The sequence below is a fragment of the Mastomys coucha genome, unplaced genomic scaffold (genome assembly GCF_008632895.1).
Source record: "Mastomys coucha isolate ucsf_1 unplaced genomic scaffold, UCSF_Mcou_1 pScaffold21, whole genome shotgun sequence".
NCBI lineage: Eukaryota > Metazoa > Chordata > Mammalia > Rodentia > Muridae > Mastomys > Mastomys coucha.
In genome coordinates this window covers 57,341,800-57,364,369 of record NW_022196904.1, presented here as the reverse complement: position 1 = coordinate 57,364,369, position 22,570 = coordinate 57,341,800, and the positions used below count along the sequence as shown (strand labels likewise).

Genomic DNA, 22,570 nt, shown 5'->3' with positions numbered 1-22,570 from the left:
GTGGATGGGTCCTTAGTGGATGGGTCCTTAGTGGACAGGTCCTTAGTGGACAGGTCCTTAATGGATGGGTCCTTAGTGGATGGGTCCTTAGTAGATGGGTCCTTAGTGGATGGGTCCTTAGTGGACGGATCCTTAGTGGACAGATCCTTAGTGGACAGGTCCTTAGTGGACAGGTCCTTAGTGGATGGGTCCTTAGTGGATGGATCCTTAGTGGACAGGTCCTTAGTGGACAGGTCCTTAGTGGACGGGTCCTTAGTGGATGGGTTTGCATCTCGATGGAGCTGACTCAAGGGTGTGTGATTCTCTGACTTGGAGAGGAATGGGAAGAAAGGAGAGATAATGGGGAGAGAGGGAGTAACAAGGCACAGGAAGGGACAGAAAGGGAGCAACTAGCAAGCACTTGAGAGAGAATGGGGTGAGGGTAGTGAGAAGGAACTTGTGGGAAAATGAGTCAGGGTACCCTGGCCTTCCTGAAGCCTGCATAAGGTGAGCTGCAGAGCTGTGTGAAGTGCTGGGCTGTGTGTACACAGCAGAGGCTTGTGGCTGGACTGACACTTAACCTGGTGGCTTTGCCAGAAAGGAGTCCCACACTGGCTTATGCAGTCTGCTTCATTGGGCCCTCGACATCATCCCTTGAATGGGATGGGTCCCTGAGTCCTGAGCTGATAGTCTGTTCCAAAGGAAATCCAGTTTAACTTCTTGGTCCTGCTTTGAATGCCTCCCTTGAAGTGTTGAGACTGCCTAGGCTCCAGAAAGAGCTGTTTTTCAGAGAAGGGCTTGGAGGGGCAGGAGAGCATATACCCAGGGAGTGAGCATAAACTTGCTTCTAAGGAATTCCACTGTGGGCTCTATGTTACACAGGGCCCTGGCCACTTACATGGCTTGTCCTGACTATTGTGTTTTATAAAAGATAAGGAAGAAAAAGAACATGTTTGGTGGAGGTGCAGTAAGGTGTGGGGGAAGGGAGTGCCTCCATGGGTCCATACCGAGGCATCCCTTCCCCCTGAAGGACCAGCCACAAAGGTATAGAATAGAATAGAATAGAATAGAATAGAATAGAATAGAATGGAATGGAATGGAATGGAATGGAATGGAATAATAGAATAGAAGGTACAGTATAGAATAGAGTTTATTCCGGCCATGAAGAGGAGAGTTGAGAGGGTAGTAGAGACAGAGAGAGAGAGAGAGGGAGAGGGGGGAAGAATGGGGGAGAGGGGGAAGGGATGAGAGGACAGAGCTGGAGCAAGAAGGCAAGAGCAAGAGGATGGGGCAAGCAGCTCCTTTTATAGGGAGTCAGGCACACCTGGCTCTGGGTAGCTGTGGGGCGGAGCTTAGATGAAATGCTAACACTGACAGCACTGTGAGCTATAAGCCTGTTTAGCTTTTATCTTTGAAACAACTGATGGTGGTTAGTCTTGCCACGACCCTTACCAAGCCATTTGGATTCCTTGACTCACCAGGTTTCAGACTTGTTCTCCTGACCCATAGATACCACGATGAGGAGAGAAAATGTGGATGGCCACAGTGACCATTTGAAAACACCTGTCTGCGTTGTCAAAGGGAGGCTAACATGGAAGAGAACTGGAAAAATGGCAAACATCTTTTTTTCTTTACTGACTTTAAAGCTGGTCGTCCGAGTATTTGTTAACACTTGAAGTGTAAGCCCAAACAAAAACAAACACAAAATAAAACCAAACCAACCCCCCCAGAAACCCCCACCAAATTTAGAGTGCATTTTTCATTACCCTCATACGAACATCTTCTGGTACATTCTTTAATTTATCTTCAAGTGATGTAAATAGACACTGGAATTAGCAGAGGGCAGGTGTATTTATTTAATATACACTTATGCTGCATACTGGGGACCCAGTGTCATAAAGACAGACATGGTTTCTCCCCTGGTTTCTCCCCTTGTTTCTGCCCTTCCAGTGGGAGGTAAGCAGCACACAGCCCCTAGAATTTCCAACAGGTGCTGAAGAGGGTGGCTGTCATCCTTGGGAAGCCACTGTTGGCATTTAGTCTAGGCTCTGCACCACAGTTACCTGGCAATAGCCAGGTGTGCCTGACTCGCTACCAAAGAGGCTGCTTGCCTTGTCCTCTCTTGCTCTCTTGCTCTCTTTGCTCCCTAACTTTCTTCCCTCTCTCTCCCCATTCCCCTCACCCCTCTCTATCCATGTGCTGCTCACGGTCAGCCCCTCCATACCTTTCTCTGTCTCTATTCCCTCTATTCCTTTCCCCATGCCCTGAATAAACTCTATACTATCCTATTATCGTCATCTTCATCTTCGTCATCATTGTCATTGTTATTGTTATCTTATGGCTGGTACCTCAGGGGGAGGGAATGCCTCAGCATGGACCTGCAGAGACACCCCCTTCCCCCACAACATACCACTGTTCCACCAAACATATCTCTGGTCTCTCCTATCTTTTTATAAAAGGGGGATTTATTAGGGGGATTGCTTAGGGAATGTTCCTTTGAAGGGTTACACTTGATTTGCGATATACCAGATGCAGCTGTATAAAGCCTGGGGAACACTGCAAGGGTGGGTAGGAACATTGCAAACAGTGGGTACAACACCTACACGGGCTCCGAGGCAGAGAGAGAGTGAAGGGATTGCAGGGCACAGTGGAGCATGTCTGGTGCTGTGTAGGGGAAGCACAGGGAGAGAGCAGAGGGAGGCAGGAGAGGGACCAGGGTAAGCTAGTAGAGGAGGTTAGCCAGGGGGATGCTCTGTACTTTGCTTTATAATTTCCTTTTAATTTTCTCTCCTTCAAATATACCCTGGCTGTGATATGGAGAATGTCTTAAGGGACCAGAGATAAAGGTGCAGAGGGTCATGAAATTCTATGTGTTTGCATTCAGTCAAATTTCATGTATTGAAAATTAATGCTTAGTGGGACTAGGGGATAGGGTCTCTGGGAGAAGATTCAACCATGAAGGTGAGGCCTTCAGGAACAAGGTTCATGGATCTTTAACAAAGAGGTCTAAGAGAGCTGGATTTATCCTTCTCTTATGCGAAGCAAGAAGCCACTCTCTGTGGAGCAGAGAACCCCTCAGCTGACAATGGGAACTTGAACCTTCCTTCCCGCTGCCCGGGACTGTGGGCAGTAAACTTCTGCTTTGTGTATTGTACATCATCCATCCCAAGGTGACTAAGACAGAAAGCTACAGCAGGACTACAGCAAGGAGCCTGTGACTCTACGTCTAGTGATGGCGGAGACACAGAGAAGCCGACCAGATAGAAACACCTGGAGACAGAAACTGGTGGCATCTCTTGGCAGTGTACCATTTCTCTCTCATGCTTATATAGCAGTTCTTAATAGTCAGAAACTGGGAGGTGTAATTATTAAAATGAGTAGTGGCAGGAAAAGGTCATTACCTATGGAGAAACAGACAGCTAATAGAACCCTCGAAGAGGGCAGGGTAGGTGTGGTATGACAAGGATCTGACTCAGTCTATACACTAAATAACAGGGGCGGATGATCACAAGAACAACCATTCTCTTAAAAGTTTTAACACATTCTCTGATTTCCACCCTCAGCCAGATTTCATTCTCAGAGTCCACGGACTGAAGGCAAAGCTGGGTCTCAGGGAGAAAGCTCAGAAAGCCGTCTGTTCCAATCTTTCCCCTAGAGGAATCTTCAGCCTTTACTTGTGTAAGGAAATGTGCTAGACATCTAGATTATTGCTGCCCACTGGATCCAGGTTGTAGCCAGGAGCCAGTGTGACCCCAAAGTCTCCCCTTTAAAAGTAAAATAATATGTAGTCCTGGTTCAGAACCATTTTGTTTCAAAGTGGTTTGTGGGTCCATGAAGCCACCAACGATCACCTGCCATGAGTGTGAAAACAGAATTAGAATGGATGGGCCTGGGCCATAAAGAACCATTATAGTGGGGCGGCCAGGGGAAGCCCACAAAACTGTCCTCCTCTCCCCAGGCACGAGTCAATTGTGACATTTAACCTAGTAAGAATGCCAGTTTATTGTATGATTTTTGGAGCTGAGTATAGCATGTAGGACCTTATACATGCTCTCTCACTGAGCTATCCAAACTGGCCCCAAGAATGGCATATTTTAGTGTGCTGCTTAAAGATGTAAAGAATGAAACAGGAGATAGCATCTCCAACATATTCCCAAGTAATGGATGTCTTGGCCTTAAACATTTTAGAATCCTGTCTGCTGACAGCAGACTTTCACAACTTGTAAAATTATATTTATTTATGCATGTGGGAAGTATGTGTGCGTGGACACGTCACAACATATCATGTACGTGTTATGACACGTGGACCTCTAGAGGACAGCTTTGTGGAATCGGCTCTCTGTCTCTGTGGGGTGGATATCAGGATGGAACTCAGGTTACTGGTCTTAGTAGTAAGTGCCTTTGCCCATTAAAACATTGCCCTAGGCCAGGACTTCCAAAGCTTTGACCAAGAATTAGCCCCAGGTGAATGGCTCTGCCAGGTGTGGGATCTTGGTTAGGGCACAACAACATGATTTACTTACTAGGAGAATGGCCACTGACTGTGCACTTTCTCACCTCTATTAGAGCCAAATAGTTCACACTCAGGAGGGGCAGGTAACAGCATCCAGGAAGGCAGCAGGTATATGGGAGGCTACAGTAAGAAACATGCACTCTCTCCCCAGAGCAGAAAGGGAGCCAGGTGGAGCCAGACACCCATCACAACAGTAGAGCAAAGGCCTCCGACACTATGGGATAGAGTACCACACCATGCTGTGTCCTGCTTCCAATGTCAAGAGTGAACAACAAAGCTAAATGTGGTGACGCGGGCTTCTGTCATCCTAGCTCCTCAGGAGGCTGAGGCAGAAGGGGTGGATTACAAAATCAAAGTCTGCCTGGGGTAGAGTGAGTTCAAGGGCAACCTGTCCTGAAGTTTTAAAAAGAAGAGCCTTGGGCTGATGATGTTGCTCAGAGGTAGAGTGCTTGCCTAGCATGAGCAAGGAAGGGCCTGGTTCATGTGCAGGGAGAGTCCTCTGGGTACTAGGGTCACCCTCGCAGGATCAACACTTCAGTAACAGGACTAAGCCTAGTGGAGCTGACCACGCATGCCCAGAGGAACCCTCAGAGCTGCTATGCAGGGACGGTGGGGTGCTTCTCTCTCCCTACTGCTGTAGCACTCATCTTTTGCCTGCCCCACCTCTTTCTCTTGGGTATTCATAGGTACAGAGAAACTGCTTAAGACTTGTACCTCGGACCACTGAGGAGGAGCCACATCTGCATGTGCCTGAGATGATTCAGTCTTGGAGCTAGAGTCTGAACCAGATGAGGAGATTGGATGAGACTCCGGGGGCAGAACATGTCATGATGTGTGGTGACTGATAACACGCCACTTTACCTGGCCAGAAGATTCCTAGCTGGCTGTTAAAGCATGTCTGGCTGGGTCTGAATGTTTCACACAGACATCAGAATCAGACAACCGAGCAGACGGTCTTCAGAATGTGGGTGGGTACCCTCCGATCAGTGGGAGCCCTGTCACTACGGGGTGGATGAAACGAATTTCTTCTTTCTCCTGGTACTGGCACACCACAGGTCTGGAGCTTCCTGTGAGACTAACCACATCTTTGGGGAGTTGTGTGTGAGTCTGGGAGTTTCCAGGACTAAGGATGCTCTCTCTGGGAGAGCTACTGTAAGCTTTTAAAGCCTTGGATCTCGGTGAAAGGCAGGTATAGAGCTGAGCCTAGGCTACATCATCACTGAGAGAGCTCATGGGAAGGTCAGGGACGGGGTGCGAGCAGAAGCTGGGGGTGGTGATTAGTAAAGAGGAGGTTTTGCTAGGAGCTGGAGAGGTCTTTAGTTGGTCTAAGTGACCTGACACTGGAAAGTCATTGATGACCCATCAAAACCAATGTCAGGGCAGAACAAGGCGTGAAAACCAGGGAGCAGGCTGCAGGGCAGTGAGGAGACAAGAGCAGAGGGGAGAATTTAGTGTGGTGTCGCCTTGGAGGACACTGAACACTGCTTCACTCTCAGACTGAAGTAGGACCCAGGGGCAGACAGATTTTCCTAGTGGGGAAAAAGGAGGGGGGGCGCTTTCACTGGTGTGTTTGGCAGAATGAGGGAGGGAGAGGTGGAGGGAGCGTGCGAGCAAGCACCACCGTCCTGGGTAGTCAATGTCTGAAAGATTAACCAGCTCCCCGACAGTCCTCACTTCTTCCTTGAAGTCCCAGTAGCTTGTGCCTTTCCTGTTGTGTGGTCTCTAGGCTGGTCTGCACAGCAGGGCTGTAGGACCCCAGGAGGCCTTCTGGTCTTGTGTGTTCTGGACTGTTCTTCTAAATACTCACCAATGGGTGACCATGACAGCTCCTTCCAACACACCGGGTAACACTGAGGCTACCTTACCCAGTGTTTAAATAATCGTTCCATTTTTGCCTCCCTCCTCCATCAGGAGGCTCTGAGGAAGAAGGAAGTTTCCCCAAGTGCTAGGGGCAGGGGAGAGATGGTTCTGAGTGCGAACACTAACTACGGATGTTTTGGAGCTACGTTTAAAACCGGTTGGTCCCCGAACTCGTGCATAAGTCAGTCCAACCTCCAAGTCAAAAAGCTTTAAGAGGTAGGGACTTAGTGTGACTGTGGTGTTCTGGGCGTTAGGGCCTTTGGGAGGTGATCAGGATTAGATAAAGTCCTGGGGCAAAGCCACCCTCACTATATCCTGGCAGCTTCAGGAGAAGTGGGAACAAGGCCAGAGGAATCTTCCCACACGTACACTTTGTGTTTCGGCAGGTGATGCTCTGTGCTGCCTCTGGACTTGGCCAGCAGCAAAGCCAGTATCGTAATCTCTTCACCTTAGATCCTTTGAACCATGGGCCAACCTGAAACTTTCTTTATAAAGTTACCTGCCTCAGGCATTTACAATAGCTATGAAAATTGGATTGGTAGATGTTAAAACCGGGGTTGAGGGGTTGGGGGAAGGGAGAATTTTGGAAGTTCTTTTGGTAAGCAAATTGTCTTTATTTGATGCAAATTTTGGATGCTTTTTTGACCTTAATGGGTGTGGGGTCTTTCTCTCCACTGAGAGGAAATGTCCCTCTCTCACTCCACCTGTGATGTCATTGCCCCAAGCAGATCCAGATGGGCTCCGAGTGAGTGGCAGCCCCAGTTGTAAAGACACAGTGCATCTGCTGTGTCCCTGCCCTCGGGTTGTTAGGGAAGAAGGCATGTATGGTGTGCCAAGGCTTTGTGCTCTAGGGTTGCCTACCATACTGTTATTCAGCAGCCTAGTGAGGGAATTGTTTCTCATTGGCACCGCCAGACCTTGGCATCCGCAGTCAAGGAAAAGGCCAGGGACTGAAGAATTTATTAGCGTCTCCTTGGGGAGAAGCAGGCCTCTGCCAGCACTGCATTTACTAGTGATCTCTTCCCCAAAACCATGTCTCAGAAGCACCAGGCTACTGCCACAGCAGGGAAGGACACCACCCCCTCCATCAGCCCCTGAGGACTGGCTTTTGTCTTCAACTTTCTATCCAGAGATCTTAACACCGTTATGGAAAAAACATTTTATTACACATGTTCAACTTGCTCCCAACGAAATGATGAGTTTTTTATGTCTAACGGCATCCAATGTTTGTCATCTATTCTTCTGTGTTCTTTCATAACCAGCACCCCAAAGTAAAACAACACAAAACAGAACCCACAGATACAGTACTGAGTGTAAGTTAACTAGTGGGAACTATATACATTTGACTTTAAAATGGCAAAAGAGCAGAGGTTAGAGGTCACCACCACAGCTCCTCTTCTGTGTTCTGAGTGATCAAGCCGCAGACAGTGGCGAGTGGTTTGTCTTGCACCAGTGTGAATAGCACCATAAGACTGAGACACGCTACGGACACATCTGTGGGACCACGAGGGTACAGTACTTGAGTGACAGTGTGGGGTTAATACAGAGGCATCACCGTTGTGACCCCAGAGCTTTGATGGCAGAATGAAATCGTGGTGGAGTTCAAAGTGACGATGCTAGCGTTTGCTCAGATAGCACACGTGTGAGGGGCTTAACGTTTATGGTGTGGGGCTCCTTCAGGGGACAGATGGCTGGGGGTGGGGGGCATCAGAGGCACCAGGAACAGTGCACACACACCTATGGGGACTTGCTCTGTCTCCATTTGTCTCTGCAGATCCACAAGGAAGATTGTGTGGCCTCTTGAGCTGGCTATGCTGGCGTTCTCATTGATCTCTAGCTCTAAAATATGAATGTCTTTGCGTAAACTAACAGAAGCTGCTGGGCAAAGGGAAAATTGACAGCACCTTCCCCTCTGCCTCTGAAGCTCCCTGGAATTTGTGGGTTTTCAAAATAGCCTGGGGAGTGTGCTGGTGACCAGGCCTGAGCTGGGGGCAGTGTCTAGCACAACACTGGGGTGACAACCAGTGCATTACTTCATCCTGACACTCTCAGAGCACCTGAGGAGTCTTCTCAACACTCCTTTCTCAGTTCAAGTGGAACCAAACAAAATCCCTGCCACCCTGACCACGTCTATGGGATGGGCTAGTAAAAATCAAAACAGAACAAAACCCACAACAAAAATAGAAACAGCACCAGTAAAAAAAAAAAAAAAAAAAATCAAGAAGCACTTGGAGATGATCCCATGGAAACTGGCCCAAGTGAGAGTTTCCATCTAACACCAGGAGAAGATGGGCCTCTCAAGGTAGTTCATAAGCACCCATGAAAACCCTCCGACAAGTGGAACAAAGCAGCTTCCCACGGAAGCCGCGAGTCTATCAGCTGGTCTGCCCTCGGAGAGGTCAGTCTGGCACTTCTCTGACCTTCTGGAGATGGGAAAGTTCTGTGGCAAGGGTGACAGCATGGGAATGGAAGAGAGGACCTTCTCCATCTTTCCATGCCACAAACAACGAAGGTTCTAACCGTGACATATTGGCTAGAAGAAGGCTTGATGGATTTCAATTTCAGCCACGTGGTGTACCTCCACAAGTCCTGGCACATCTTCCTTGTGTCCAGATACTGAAGTTAAGCCTTATGCTGCAGAACCCAGGACTGATGTGTGTCCTCAGATGTCCCAAACGTCATCCTAACTTCAGAGGAAAGGCCAATGTCAATGGAAAGCTACTTTGCCAAGTTGTAGCATGTATATAAGGTATAAAGCCTTATGGAGTGCAGGCCAGAGTGGATGAGCCTGGAGACAGACTGGGAGCTGGCACATCCCTGAGGAAGCTGAAGGCACCTTTATGTCAGGAAGCAACCCCATGGACCATGCATGCATGCCCCATCTCATAGCACCTTGAAGAAAGGCTCCCCTCTCTCCCTGTGGGATACACAGCTAAGCTCTGAAAAGCAGATACCTTCCCAAATCCAGCTCTCTGGGAAGTTCTCCCACACAGGAGGTATGCAGAACTGTATGGCACTGGATTTCTTGTTGGTCTATTCAGATTTAAACTCTCAGGGACAAGATTTCTAAGGCAATTTCTAAGGATTTTGAGTCTATGTGTTTTTAGGTGGGCAGAGACCAAGTCTTGATTCTTGTGTTCATAGGAAGGCAGCTCATCCCTCTTCCAGAGAAGCCATTAGCAGAGGCTGGTTGATCAGGGCATTGCTGACTTTCAGGATAGAGCCTCTTCTAATGTGGTATCTCATTTCCACAAAGCTATATCAAGCCCGAGGAATTAAAATGTCAACAGAAAGCCAGAACAGAAGCACTAAATGCTCTCTCTCTCTCTCTCTCTCTCTCTCTCTCTCTCTCTGTGTGTGTGTGTGTGTGTGTGTTTGTGTGTGTGTGTATAATTTTTATCTGCCAGAGGTATCCCCCTTTGAGGTACATAGGAGCTTGGAAATTAAAATTATTTTATGACTCTTGTGTAGTTTTTCCTTAGAAAGCCATCCAGTAGCTGTTAATATATTACGTTCAAAGGACTAATGGCAATGTCAAGTCCACTCTCTAGCTCTAGGCAACTGGATTCTTGAGGCAGCCTTATTGTGGGAGCAGAGGAGTGCTTTGGGGGTCCTGGCTGCAGGGCTGGTGTGCTTTGGGTAGGGTGAGGGCTCTCCACTAACTGCCACGCCTCAGACCTTGAGTCAGAGCACTGAGCAAGCACTATGCTGTCTGTCACGAGCTTGGTGGAGAGGGCGGCTGGCGCATCTTATTTTCATAGAAGTCCCTACAGGTCTGGCAGCAGCGCTGGTACCATCGCATATCCTGGCAGAGGTTCTTCTCTCGGATGACCCGGCAGTACACCGTCCACTGGTCCCGGGTGCATTTGTAAGTCAGAGCGGCTAAGGGGACCATGGAAAGAACACAGGTTAAAGCCATGGCTAAATACACAGAAGTGACCCATTACCTTCAAGGACACATTAGCCTTGAATAAACTTATGGACCACTAGGGCTATCTGAATGGGATGTTTCTCCTATGGATCTGTCTCTGCAGCCAACCCAGTCCCCTGACTGAGATACTCTTGTTGCCTTTTCAGAGTAAGAGGCACTAGACAACTTGCTCCTGAGCCTGGAGGAACTGGTCTGTGATGGACAGTACAGCTTCTGTCGGCATTTATAAAACATGCTGCCATGGAACCGAGGACATGAAAAAAAGAATCCACAAAAGCGCCAAATGGAAGGATAAACATGAGGCTCGCATTTCCCTCAGGCTCTTAGTACTTTAGAGAGAATGACCCATACATAGGCGGACCCTGGAAAGATACTAAGCAGACTTATGCTGGCAACAGACATGGGTGTCACCTCTATGAGCTCAGATGGAAGCTGCTTAACATCCTTCCTGGCAGGTCAGGAGCTCCTAGTAGTATGGAGGTGAATATTGGGTTTTTTTTTTGTTGTTGTTTGTTTGTTTTGTTTTGGTTTGGTTTTGGTTTTTCAAGACAGGGTTTCTCTGTTTAGCCCTGGCTGTCCTGGAACTCACTCTGTAGACCAGGCTGGCCTCGAACTCATAAATCTGCCTGCCTCTGCCTCCCAAGTGCTGGGATTAAAGGTGTGCGCCACCACTGCCCAGTGAGGTGAATATTGTTAACCTAACAGGAGCTTGGTTCACTTGGGAGACAAGCCTCTCAGCATGCCAGTCAGTCAGGAGTTATCTGGAGTGGGTTAACTGTGGTTGGAAGACTCATCCTGAAAGTGGGTGGTACCATTCCATGCCTGGGGGCCTGACATGAATAAAAAGGAGAAAGCAAGTGGAGAACCAGCACGCATCTCTCTCTGCCTCCTGACTGTGGACACAGCATGACCACCGATCTCATTGACAGTCCACCATGACTTCCCTATGATATGGACTACACCCTTAAAGCAAAGCCAAAATAACCCTTTCCTTAAGTTTCTTTTGAAAGGTATTTGTCAATGTATTAGATGTTCCTCGGTTTATCCCAATCACTCACTGGACTGTGGATACATAAGCAGTCTTGTTCCGAGCACCAAGAGTCAAACTGCTTACAAAAACAAATGTAGCCAGGCAGTGGTGGTGCACACCTTTAATCCCAGCACTTGGGAGGCAGAGGCAGGTGGATTTCTGAGTTCGAGGCCAGTCTGGCCTATAGAGTGAGTTCCAGGACAGCCAGGGCTACACAGAGAAACCCTGTCTTGAAAAACCAACAAACAAAACAAAAACAAAAACAAAAACAAAAACCTTTCCACCCTGCCTGTGTGCAGACCCATCATGGCACAGAAGAACCCTACAGGATCTTTCTAGAAAGAAGCATTGTGGGACCGTGAAAGGTAGCCTGGTTTCCGGTTGAGCTAAGGCTTGAAACCCTGGAAACCTGGAAGGGATGGTAGGTGCTTCACCTGTTCCTAGGCACCAGGCCCCTGCATCCCCCATCACTAGCTGCAGCCCCCCATAGATTTGTGAGCATCAGTCACATACGGGCAACTCCCCAAGCCCCTCCACTTGTAGAGGACGTGACCTGTGGTCACATAGACTCAAGACAGATCTCCATTTTACTGAGGTACCTAAAAGCCTGGGGGGGCTTAGCCAATAAGCTTTCCTTCCCAGACATTCCTCCCTGCAAAAGGTATTTAATTTCAGGCCCACCCTGAGAAGTGGGATATGGCTTTACTCATCCACTTTCTACCATGACCATAAATGATTTGGAACCACAGACTGTCTCTTTTCATTGGGATCCGCCGTGGGGAGCCATGAGGAAGGCCTTCACCTACAGGGCTGCTGTCTAACCTCTTGTAGAAGACCTCTTTGTGCTCCCAGCCATGGCTGCCACCAAGCCCAAGCCAACAGCCACCGACAAGCCAAGGACTCTCCCTGAGGGACCAGCCAGAGCACCCATTCTTCCTTGGCTGGGTGTCCAAGAACCTGAGAACCAGATGGCTCCAGCCAGGGACCCCCTGAACCAGCTCTGGCTGTCCTGCACCTCAGACTGCACTTCCCCACCCTGGAGCAGGGCTTCCCTATGGCCCAACACCTATCTGGCGTCAGCGTGGGGGAAGTGTGGATAACTACCCTGGTCCTGCCTCCCCAGTGGCCATGCTCTGTGGCAGAGCGGATGTGGGACCCCATAACCCTACAAAGCATGGCTCTTCACCCACCTCACACACTGGTGCAGGATGGAGGACATCAACCTGTGTTGGCAGAAGGGTGACTGGGATGGTCAAATACCTCTGAACCTTCTTCAGCCCTAGCAAATGTCAGCCCCTTCAGTGCTCAGAGAAGATGGCTTCCTGGCTTACCACAGGGGAACAGTCACACCCAGAAACCAGGGTCAGGGGAGGTACTCACCAAGGCGAGGAGAGGTGATGGTGTTCACATTGATCTTCTCATTGCACACCTCCTGGTGGCACTGCCTGTAGGCTGCTGGCTTTGAGAGAGTCGGGCACTCACTGCCATGGCGTCCAGTGACCTTGTGCATGCACTGCACCACTCTCGACTGGAGCCCCTTCCCACAGGTGGATGAGCACTGCCAGAGACAGAGACAGCCTGAGCTGAAGGTCTATGGCATGATCCTCCCATACAGTTGCTCCTGGGCATGCCATTCCCAAGGGTCCACAATATCTGCATGTCAAAGATGCTCATTACCTGCTAAAAGAATGCTTCAGGATGGCATGCTTTTGCCTCACCAAAGCATATACTGGACCCCTAACCCTTCAGTGGGTTACAGATATAGATAGTTGAAGCTTTGGTTAATCTTCATTGCCAACTTGATGGGATTTAGAGTCACCATGGAAACAGATCTTTGGGTATCTCTGGGAGGCAGTAATGTCTAGGTTGGGCTGAGGTGAGTGGTGCCATGCCACGGGCTGAGGTCCTGGACTGAATGTGCTGAGCACCGGCATTCATTGCTTCCTGTTTCCTGACTGTAGGCACTGTGTGACCAGCTACCTTTACTCCCGTCATTGACTTTCCCACCTGAAACCCGAAAAGTGACATTGCTTTGGTCAGGTCTTTTGTCCCAGTGATGTCACTGATACAGAAGTGATTAGGTAAGGTACTGAGGATAGGGCACCCAGGATGAGATTAGTGTCTTTATAAGAACACAAAGACCATCAAGTGAGGATGCCAAGATTGCTCTCTGCAAACCAGGGGATGTCAGCCCCATATTTTAGTGACACTGTCATAAACACAACTACTTTACTGGTCTTTTAAAAACACAGCATAGAACTATGAGCAAGATGAGGTATTTGATAATGTCCCTGGCTGTATCTACTGCATACATCACTCAGAGTACAGCCCTACCTAGAAAAGAGCTGTCAATATCTTTTGTTTGCAGTATCATGTGGCTGCAAGGGGAGTCCATGTGCTCCCTTGGTTCTCGAGGTTTATGAACACACCCTCCATGTTGTACAAGGACTGATTTCCCTAACCGTGCTTTTCTGAGTCCCCTCCATGTTTAGTGACACATGACTATTTCCCAAGGTAGTTTGGTCCTCTCCCCAAACCTGGCCCTTTGGTTCTTACTCTCTCCAGGACCCTTGGAACCATTTCTCCACTAAGTTGGTTTGCTCCCAAGGAAAGAACCACAGCCACGTGCATCCCTTGTTCATCTGGTGTCCCCAGAGCCCCCACTTCTCTGATTTATTGGGTACTGAGAACACTCTGCAAAACTTTAATATGGCCCAGGATGCATAGCAGCCCAGCTGGAGTTAATAACAGCGCCCAGGGTAGGAGAAGAAGGAACTCTCTTAGATTGCTATGTGCACAGAGAAAGCCAGGTGCTGTCCTGACCAGTCTTCCCCGGGAGGTTATGGAAGTCCCAGGCTCATGGAGGCACTGGTGGTACCATTTTGCCCAGGTGGGCTTTGGCAGCTCCTGTTCAGAGGACTTTCTGGGAACTGGGAAGCCTTCTTGTCTAACAAGCAGGGTCATGCTGGTGTTTGCACTTTTTCAAGTGTAAACATTCAAGGGGGTGCTGCTCTGAAAGATCATAGAACATGTGGTAAAGTACAGGCAGCTCCGCAATGGGCTGCCACAGCATGTTCAAACCAGCTCAGACTCTTCTCCCTGACATGCAAGGCTGGCCCTACTCCTGGCTTCAAGCCTAGTTCTGTATCCCAGACACACCCACCAGAGGTTTCCTGTGGCCTGGAGAATTCATCCCACATCAGCAATGCAGATTTCTAGGTGCTAGCCTTAATCTAAGGAATTCCAGGGTACATAGATGTCTGAGGGGTGTTGAGGTCATATGAGGAGGTTCCCACTAACAGGGAGCCCTTGAACATGGGACAGGAAGTAGAGCAATGTATTTTTTAGGGTTATCTTGCAAGAAGCTAGGATTGGCTTCAGGGCTAACCTGGTTGGTAAGCTTTGAAAACAATTCTGATGTCCCGACTTCTGCAAAAAAATATATCAGGGGAGACCATGGACATCACTTTTTTATTTTCAAGTTCCTCAGGTGGACTCAGCGGGTATCCGGAACTATGAGCCCCCAACTTAACCCGAGTTTCTGTGCCCTGTAGAAAGGGCCAAGGCCTCTTCCTGTGAAGCCATCATGTATTTATATCCAGCTAAGCATAATTAAGCTAGAACGACAGGCAGCTGCAGCGTGCACTGCTGGACTTATGTATAGCTGACAGGTGTGCTCAGACAAGGCAGCAGCAGCCTCCCATCAAAATATGACTTAATGTTTTCCTAAGAACAAAACCGCTCCGAGTTCAGGGACAGCAAGGAGGCATGCCTTCCAACATTTTGTAGCCAAAGTACTATTTGGGAAGATGCCACTCATCTGCGTAACCCCCACCAAGGTTCATTATGGGTCTTATGAAGACAGCACAGGGTTTTAAAAGAGAAAGAGGCAAAACATTTAGCTCTCTACTCCTAGAGAGAGGATCTCATAAATGTAAAGAAGAGAGACGGCCTAAAACGTATAAAGATCACTTAGAAAAGTAATCATCCCTGCAGGGTCCATTTGAATAAGGTCAATGGCGCAGAGCTGTCAGAGCAGTCAACTCACGGCAGAACAAAGCCACACCATCTGGTACTCCCGCTGCCATGTCTATACAATGACACACTAATTTGAAACCATCCTATCAGGTGATGAGTCAATCCATCACAGAGCATGCAAATGTACATGAAGGTATGTGCTAGAATGTCCTGAGGGAGCGTTCCATTCAAAAGGTGGTCTCTCGGTGAAGCTAGATGGTAATGGCTATGTGTGCTCTGACCAAAAAAAAAAAAAAAACCAACAACAAAAAAACCACCCCCCACACCCCCACCCCCGCCACACAGGTGTCTCAGGGGAGATGGTGGTGCAGACAATGCAATTATCCCATTGTAGTGCACATGATTGCTGTCTGATTCTGTGGTGAGTCCATAAGGCCCACTTTAAAAATTCTAGAGAAAGAAAATAGCTTGTGTCTAAACCCAGATGCCTGATACACAAGTTTAAATAATTAAATTAGGTCCAGTTAAGATGGCTCAGGAGGTAAAGTTGCTTGTTGCCAAGGACCTAAGTTTGATCCCTAGGACCCACATCTTAAAGGAGACAACTCATCTCTTCAAGTTTCCTCTGACCTCCACTTGTATGCTATGGTATGTGTGCCTGAGAGAGCACACACATGAATGCATGCATTACTATAATGGATATTCAGATAAAACTGCTCACATAATTATGAAAACGCTCTGCTGCCAGGCAAAGCAGAATTGTGACTGCTGTTCAGCCAGTCTTTATTTTTGTGATGAGTTGACATGGATGGGCCTGCTTTTGAAAGAGAGGGGCACACGTACTAACCACAGCACGCCTTTCTCCTCAAATCATGACTTGGACCACCCATATGCACCCACAGGCACCCTGAAGATGAAGCATTTCCTCTGAAGGTTTTGGTTTCACTAAGAACCCGGAAAGGGCTGGCACCTGTACCATTGCCAGGGTGCATGTATATTTGACAAAGAAATTCTGAGCTTGATAGTGGAAAGGGTCTTTCTTCCTAAGGTCAGCTGCTTCATCCCCCCAGGCCATCCCTCCCTATGGATTAGAGGTTGTACTGAATAGAGATCTGATGGGTGGCCAGGGATCCACAGTTCCAACACTTAGCATCTTTCTTAGCACATCTGATGGCTTTCGGTTTCCCAGTCTATAAAAAGACTCAAGAGCTCCGGGAAGCCTGAGGGGAATGATGTCTCTGAAGTTCTCGAACAGGGACATCTGTTCCAATGAAGCAGGCGTGAGCTGCAAACCCTGCCCCAGGGAAGGATTTTTACCTGAGTTTTGCCAGATTTTACCAGGAGTCCTAGAGGGCACTGTTCTCACAGCCAATGGTGATTGAGGGCTGCCAGGAGTCCTAGAGGGCACTGTTCCCACTGGTGATTGAGGGCCAATGGTGATTGAGGGCCTTCACCTGCCTCAGATCATCTGGAAAAACTTTTGTGAACATCGAGACATATGTTTATCCATCTAGAAGCTGAACCCAGAGTCTGCCTCTCAGGTAATGCCTTCCTGTGTTCGAGAGGAGGAGTAGGATACACGCACATCATTTTTGTCCACAGGAGTGTGTTCTGATATGCAGGTTTGGAAGACAGAGCATTAGGGATTTTACTATGGAAGTCCTACAGTTTTGGGGTTAACTTTTCTTTTTCAGGTATTCTGTACTAAAGACTTCTCAGGAAATAAATAAGAATGGAGAATTCCCACTGATGACCTACACTGACTGCATTTTGATTTGAGCCTGCCCCTAAAGAGCCACACAGCTTATCTCTCTGGAGGGAGTCTGTGGGGCAGGTGTTTATCATATCAGGGAGTGGCTGGTGGACTGGCGGGTCTGCCGGGACCCAGCAGGAGTCTGGGATATTGTAGGTCTCAACAAACCTTAGAACTGCTATTATTTTTAGCTGCAAAGGCAGGACGAAGGATGAAGCTGCTGGCTGGGAGGCTGCAGCAGGTACACCTGGAGGTGGCCATTTTCCTTCATTCCCTTGAAGTGTAGCTGTCAGTAGGCTTTAGCTCCTGGTTGTGCCCTCAGCCAGATATCCAGGAGCACAATTAGGGGCCACTCTGTCAGAGAAGGAGCTGTCTTTGCATGACACCTTTCTGGGACCCCAGGCTCAAGTTACAGAGAACAGAGACTAGCTGTGAATTCCATTCTGTGACCTCCCCTGAGGCCCTGGACTTAATTAAACACGGAAGAGATGACAGGTGCCCCTGATAGCATCGGGATCTGCCTCAAGCCTTGCTCTGAAAGCCATTTTTGCAGGCTTTTACAATCTAAGCAAACACATCTATAAAAACAGATCTGGTCTTGTTTGAAGCTCTCTCCAGGCTGCTCCCTACCCCCATTTTAAAGTGGCTCATTTCATCAGTATTTAATGTGGCTCCCTGAGACTCACTTAAATGGAGACAGAAGTAAACCAGCCATAAATCCATGAAGGAAAGCTCATCCTCAGGCCCCATGAAGGACAGTTCTCTTCCTGTTCCTTCTGGAACAAACAGCTATAAAACACATTGTCTGCTGCCTGGTGACCACACCGCCAGTCAGGGCAGGAAGGGCAGGAATCAAAGACACCCGGGGCAGAAGTGCCATGGTAGGGGCACAATAGTGAAATAAAAATTTTATGGGCTGGAGCGGTGGTAGAACACTTGCTTAGCATGCAGGAGGACAACCTGGCTTTCATCCTTACCCACAGCAAAATCAAAAAACAAAACAAGAAACTAGAAACACCCCACCACAATAAGAGTCAGGATGCAGACCCACAAGGCAAAAAAGGGAGATTAAGCGTGGATTTTTCTCATAGGCTTTTAAAGGAAGTTACAAAGGGACTAGGAAAAAGGGATTTCTCTCTGGGTAGAGCGTTTCAGGCAAACAGGAGGAAAGAGGTTAGCAGACCCTTGTGACACTGTGCAGCAACTGTATTGCTTGGCGTCTTTCAAAAAACAGTAATTGTAATAGCCATTACAGTAGGATCCGCCTATTGACAGCGTACTGGGTTTAGGGATGTTCTAGTTAGTTCTCACACTAATAGCTAACAACCAGTAGCCTAACGTGCTTGGTGCACAGCAGGCGCTCAATATAAATGCATCTGTAGGAAATGAGGTGCCACCTTTCCGAGGCAGGGTGTGAGCATTGAGCATTATGACCGCCCCCAGCAGGGAGGAGTCAGGCCCCATTGCTGCTCGAAGAGGCTCTGCCCTGTGAAACCCTCCTGGCCAGAAAGAACTCTTCTGTTCTCAGCTGTAACCAGCTGTCAACACAAACACCGCATTCTAACGGGATGCTTTCAGGACTTACTATTATTTTTTAAAAATCTTATGAGAGAAATGGTATCCTGTGGGAACTTATTTGGGGTAGAGGAGTTCAGCTCAGGCTGTCCTGCCTGTACTTGTTCTGGGTAGACTGAGGCAGGAAGGAACTCCCAGGGCAGCAGGAAATAGGTTCTGAATGGTAAAGATGGAGCAGGAATGAACCCCTGAGAGCAGCTCCCATTTCTGTTTGTCTGAAAAGTGCCTGGCTGGTGAAATGTCAGAAGTTCTTCAAAGGCTCTCCTGACAGTGTTCCCTCCAGACTTGGCAGGAACAGCACAAACTGGGGCAGCTGTTGAAACCTGAAATAGCTGGTCTGGACAATAATGAAAATCTTCACAATGTTCGTGCTAACTCTGACATGGAAGGAAAACTTAGACCCATGCACTCATGCCCACCCTCCCCCTTCAGCTTGGTGTGGCTTCCAGAGCCCCCCCCTAACTCTGAATATGTAATCTGGCACCCCGGATTCAGGTTGGGTCTTTACAGTCAGGAAGCACAGTGCCCACTGATGGTCTGCAAGGGCCGGAGGTCCTCAGAGGCTGGCATGGAGGGGTCTGCAATGGTAGCTCTAAGCCTCTCCTCTGAGGGAGATGATTCCCATCAGCACTGTCCTCCCCATCCCTAGTAGTGGGGAGACACGGAACCCCAGGAAAGCTGTAGACAGGCTGGAAACCAATGTGAGCCTCAATTTCCACATCTAGAAACCTGGGACAGATGGCCATGAGGGTCAAATGGGGTCACACGTGTAGATGTACTCTGTCAAGGATTCTGCCCAAATAAATATGATCTTCCACCAGGCAGCTCATCCAGGACTCCCCAAGACAGGGGTTGGCAAGGTAACATTTATTCTTTGTTCCGCTCTTGGGGCTTAGCATATCCTTGTGCTGGTCAGGAGGCCCTGAAGGCACATGGAGGGGCCTATCATTTGCATCTCCATGGGTGAGCATGGGATCCAGGGCAGAGCAGAGGTTCAGGCAGTGCTGGCTGAGTCACAGTAAGGTTGCTGCTGGGCCACAGCAAGTAGAGACCCTAGCCATGCAAGCAGAGACTGGGAAGTGGCAGACGAGCTTTCTGTAAGTACCCCTCACTTAACAATATGTGCTCATTCCTAAGGCCATGGCACTCAGCCCTTCTCATCCTGTCAGGAGCACAGGAAAGTGTCTAACAGCTCCATGCCCAGGAAGCATCCTGACCACAATGTTTGTGTGAACAGGACTGCATGGGCTCCCCTTTTTCCTCCTGGGATCACTGCTGGCTAGTATTTTTTTTTTTTAACTTTCTATTGATTTTGTTATGAATTTCATGTCATGCACACCAATCCCATTCATCTCTCAATTCTTCCATATCCACCCTCAGCTCTTGCAACCTTCCCCCAAAACAAAACAAAAATAATAAAAATAAAAAGTAAATATAAAAATAAGAAAAACCATCTCATGGTGGAAGCTGCTGTGTGTCCCACCGTACACTGTTTTGTCCGAGCATCTTTACTTGAAAATGTTCACTGCACGGAGTCACTGGTCTGGCTTGAGGCCTCTGGATTCTGCTAGACTGTCAATACTGGGTCCTCACCAGGACTCCTCTTGGTTATCCTGTTGTTGCCTTGTGTGATGGAGATCCTACAGCTTTGGTTTTGCATGACTGGTCCCAGCAGTTCATAGATGGGGTAGATGTTGGGTCGGGTCAACTCAAAGCTCTGAATCTGGGCTTGGGTGGTAGCTGAACTGATCAATCTGCTCTCCTGACTGAGGCAGTAAGCAAGGTACAGGACCAGCTTTCTTACTCTCACATGGAGGCCAGCTCCCCCAGCTATCATGCCCCAAGAACTGGCTCTTCTGCATTAGGTGCTGCGGCCAGGGAGGGGCCAGCTCATCTGTTCTTACCTCTTTAGAGCTTGCTTACCTACTCGCCAGCCACCAGGGCCAGCTCTACTGTGCTGCCCAGGTAAGGGGTGGGGCCATACCACCTAGTCTTATGTCAACTTGACAAAAACTAGAGTTATCTGAAAGGAGGGAACCTCAATGGAGAAAATGCCTCCATAAGATCTGGCTGTAATGCATTTTCTTGATTAGTATTTGATGGGGGAGGACCCAGCCCATTGTGGGTGGTGCCATTCCTGGGGTGCTGGTCCTGGGTTCTATAAGAAAGCAGTTGAGCAAGCAATGGGGAGCAAGCAAGTAAGCAGCATCCCTCCATGGTTTCTGCATCAGTTCCTGCCTCCAGGTTCTTGTCCTATTTGAGTTCCTATCTTGACTTCCTCTGATGATCAACTGTGATACATAAATATAAACCAAATAAACACTTTCTTTCCCAACTTGCTTTGGGTCATGGTACTTCATCACAGCAATAGAATCCTGAACTAAGACACCGCTCATAAATATTTTCTGTATACTTTACGATCTATCAAGGCCAGGCTACTTGCAGATAGGTAGAGAAGGCTCTCTCAATCCTTTGAGAAGGCCTTGTGCATCAAGAAATCTCATTTGGAGGGGACTCTGTGACCAGGAGGCCAATTGTCATTTTGATATTTTTGGTAGGAGAGACATCAGATTTAACATGTGTTAAGTCTCAAACTCAGGACAAATGGCTAACTGAGGTGCCCATGTAATGAATCACAGTGGACTCTGGCCACCTGCCTCCCTAGGTGCCTATCTGTTATAGAGTCTTCCTGGCTGGTAAATCCTACTGACCCCCTACCTTGAACTCTTTAGTCCACATATCATCTTCACTGATTTCTATATAACCCAGCCATTTTGGCTATACTGGTCTCTTGGTCTCCTGGCTTGCTCCTGGCTTCTTGGCTCCTCTCTCAGTGCCCATCTTCTCCTCTCTCTTTCTCTTTCTCTTTCTCTTTCTCCTTCTCTTTCTCTTTCTCCTTCTCTTTCTCTTTCTCTTTCCCTTTCTCTCTCTCTCTCTTTCTCTCTCTCTCTTTCTCTCTCTCTCTCTCTCTCTCTCTCTCTCTCTCTCTCTCTCTCTCTCTCTCTCTCTCTCTCTCTGCTTTCCCTCTCCCTGTTCCTCTCTCAACCTCTCTCTCCGTCTCTTTCTCTCCCTCTCTCTCATTTTCCTCTCTGGCCCTCTACCCCCTTTTCTGTCATGGCTGGGTTCATTTTGGATCCTTCCAGAGGCTTCCCATATCTACAATAAATCTTCAACTATACGTATTAATAGTTATGTCCTCTTTTGTTTTTTGTTTGTTTGTTTGTTTGTTTTTTTATTCAACATGGAAAAAAGTCTCCTTTTAAAATGCCACCCATTCTAATCCCTTTACAACAATTCATTTCTCACAGGAAATGTCTCACTGTTTCAGCAGTTGAGGGACATTTGTGATCTTGAATAGGAAACATTTCAATCACAGAATATTAGTCATGCTCATCTGTAAAGAACTCACACTTCTCTGTTTTAGCTGTCCCAGTTCCCCAGGGTTGAATACGCAGGCTGTGCATCTATGGGGAACAATCAACTGATTGGAACAGTTTTCTAGAAAGTGCTACTCTATCCCTGGAGGTAGCTGTGGCAGGCCACAACAATGGCAAGGGCATGAATGGGAATGTGAAGTATGCTCCTTGTACATGACTCTAATAAAGGGTTGTCTGTTGGTTGGAATCCAGATCATAGAGAGCTTGCCCAGCCTCTTCCAGGCTCAGAGGACTGAGGGGCCCAGCTGCTCCCAACAGTGTTGTAAATTTATATAGCATTAGGTCCAAAGTGGCTTCCTAATGGCAACACTGCAGACACTGCCCTACATGACAGTGGGCTCAGCTCAGGCTGCCCTCTGATTGGTAAACAGAAGAATTACCACCTAAACTCAGCATCCCTCAGAAACCCTGTGAAGTGGGTGTCTGTTTGCCAGGAAAAGTTACTTCCCTTATTCCCACCCCCTCCCACCTCCCAGCCAGCTAGTTCTGGCAGTGGGGCATCTAGTTCCCTATT

General features: G+C 48.2%; 1 protein-coding gene across 2 annotated transcripts in view; it reads right to left on the bottom strand.

Annotated features, from left to right (window-relative positions):
- Positions 1-7,496: 7,496 nt before the first annotated feature.
- Adamts17 (ADAM metallopeptidase with thrombospondin type 1 motif 17) overlaps positions 7,497-22,570 on the bottom strand; it is a 319,009-nt gene continuing 303,935 nt past the window's right edge. For both annotated transcript variants that reach the window (XM_031386937.1, XM_031386938.1), the window contains 2 exons: positions 12,694-12,871; positions 7,497-10,234 (listed from right to left, as the gene is read on the bottom strand). In XM_031386937.1, coding sequence (XP_031242797.1) covers positions 10,068-10,234; positions 12,694-12,871 — 345 coding nt within the window. In that variant the 3' untranslated portion in view covers positions 7,497-10,067. The remainder of the gene's footprint in view (positions 10,235-12,693; positions 12,872-22,570) is intronic.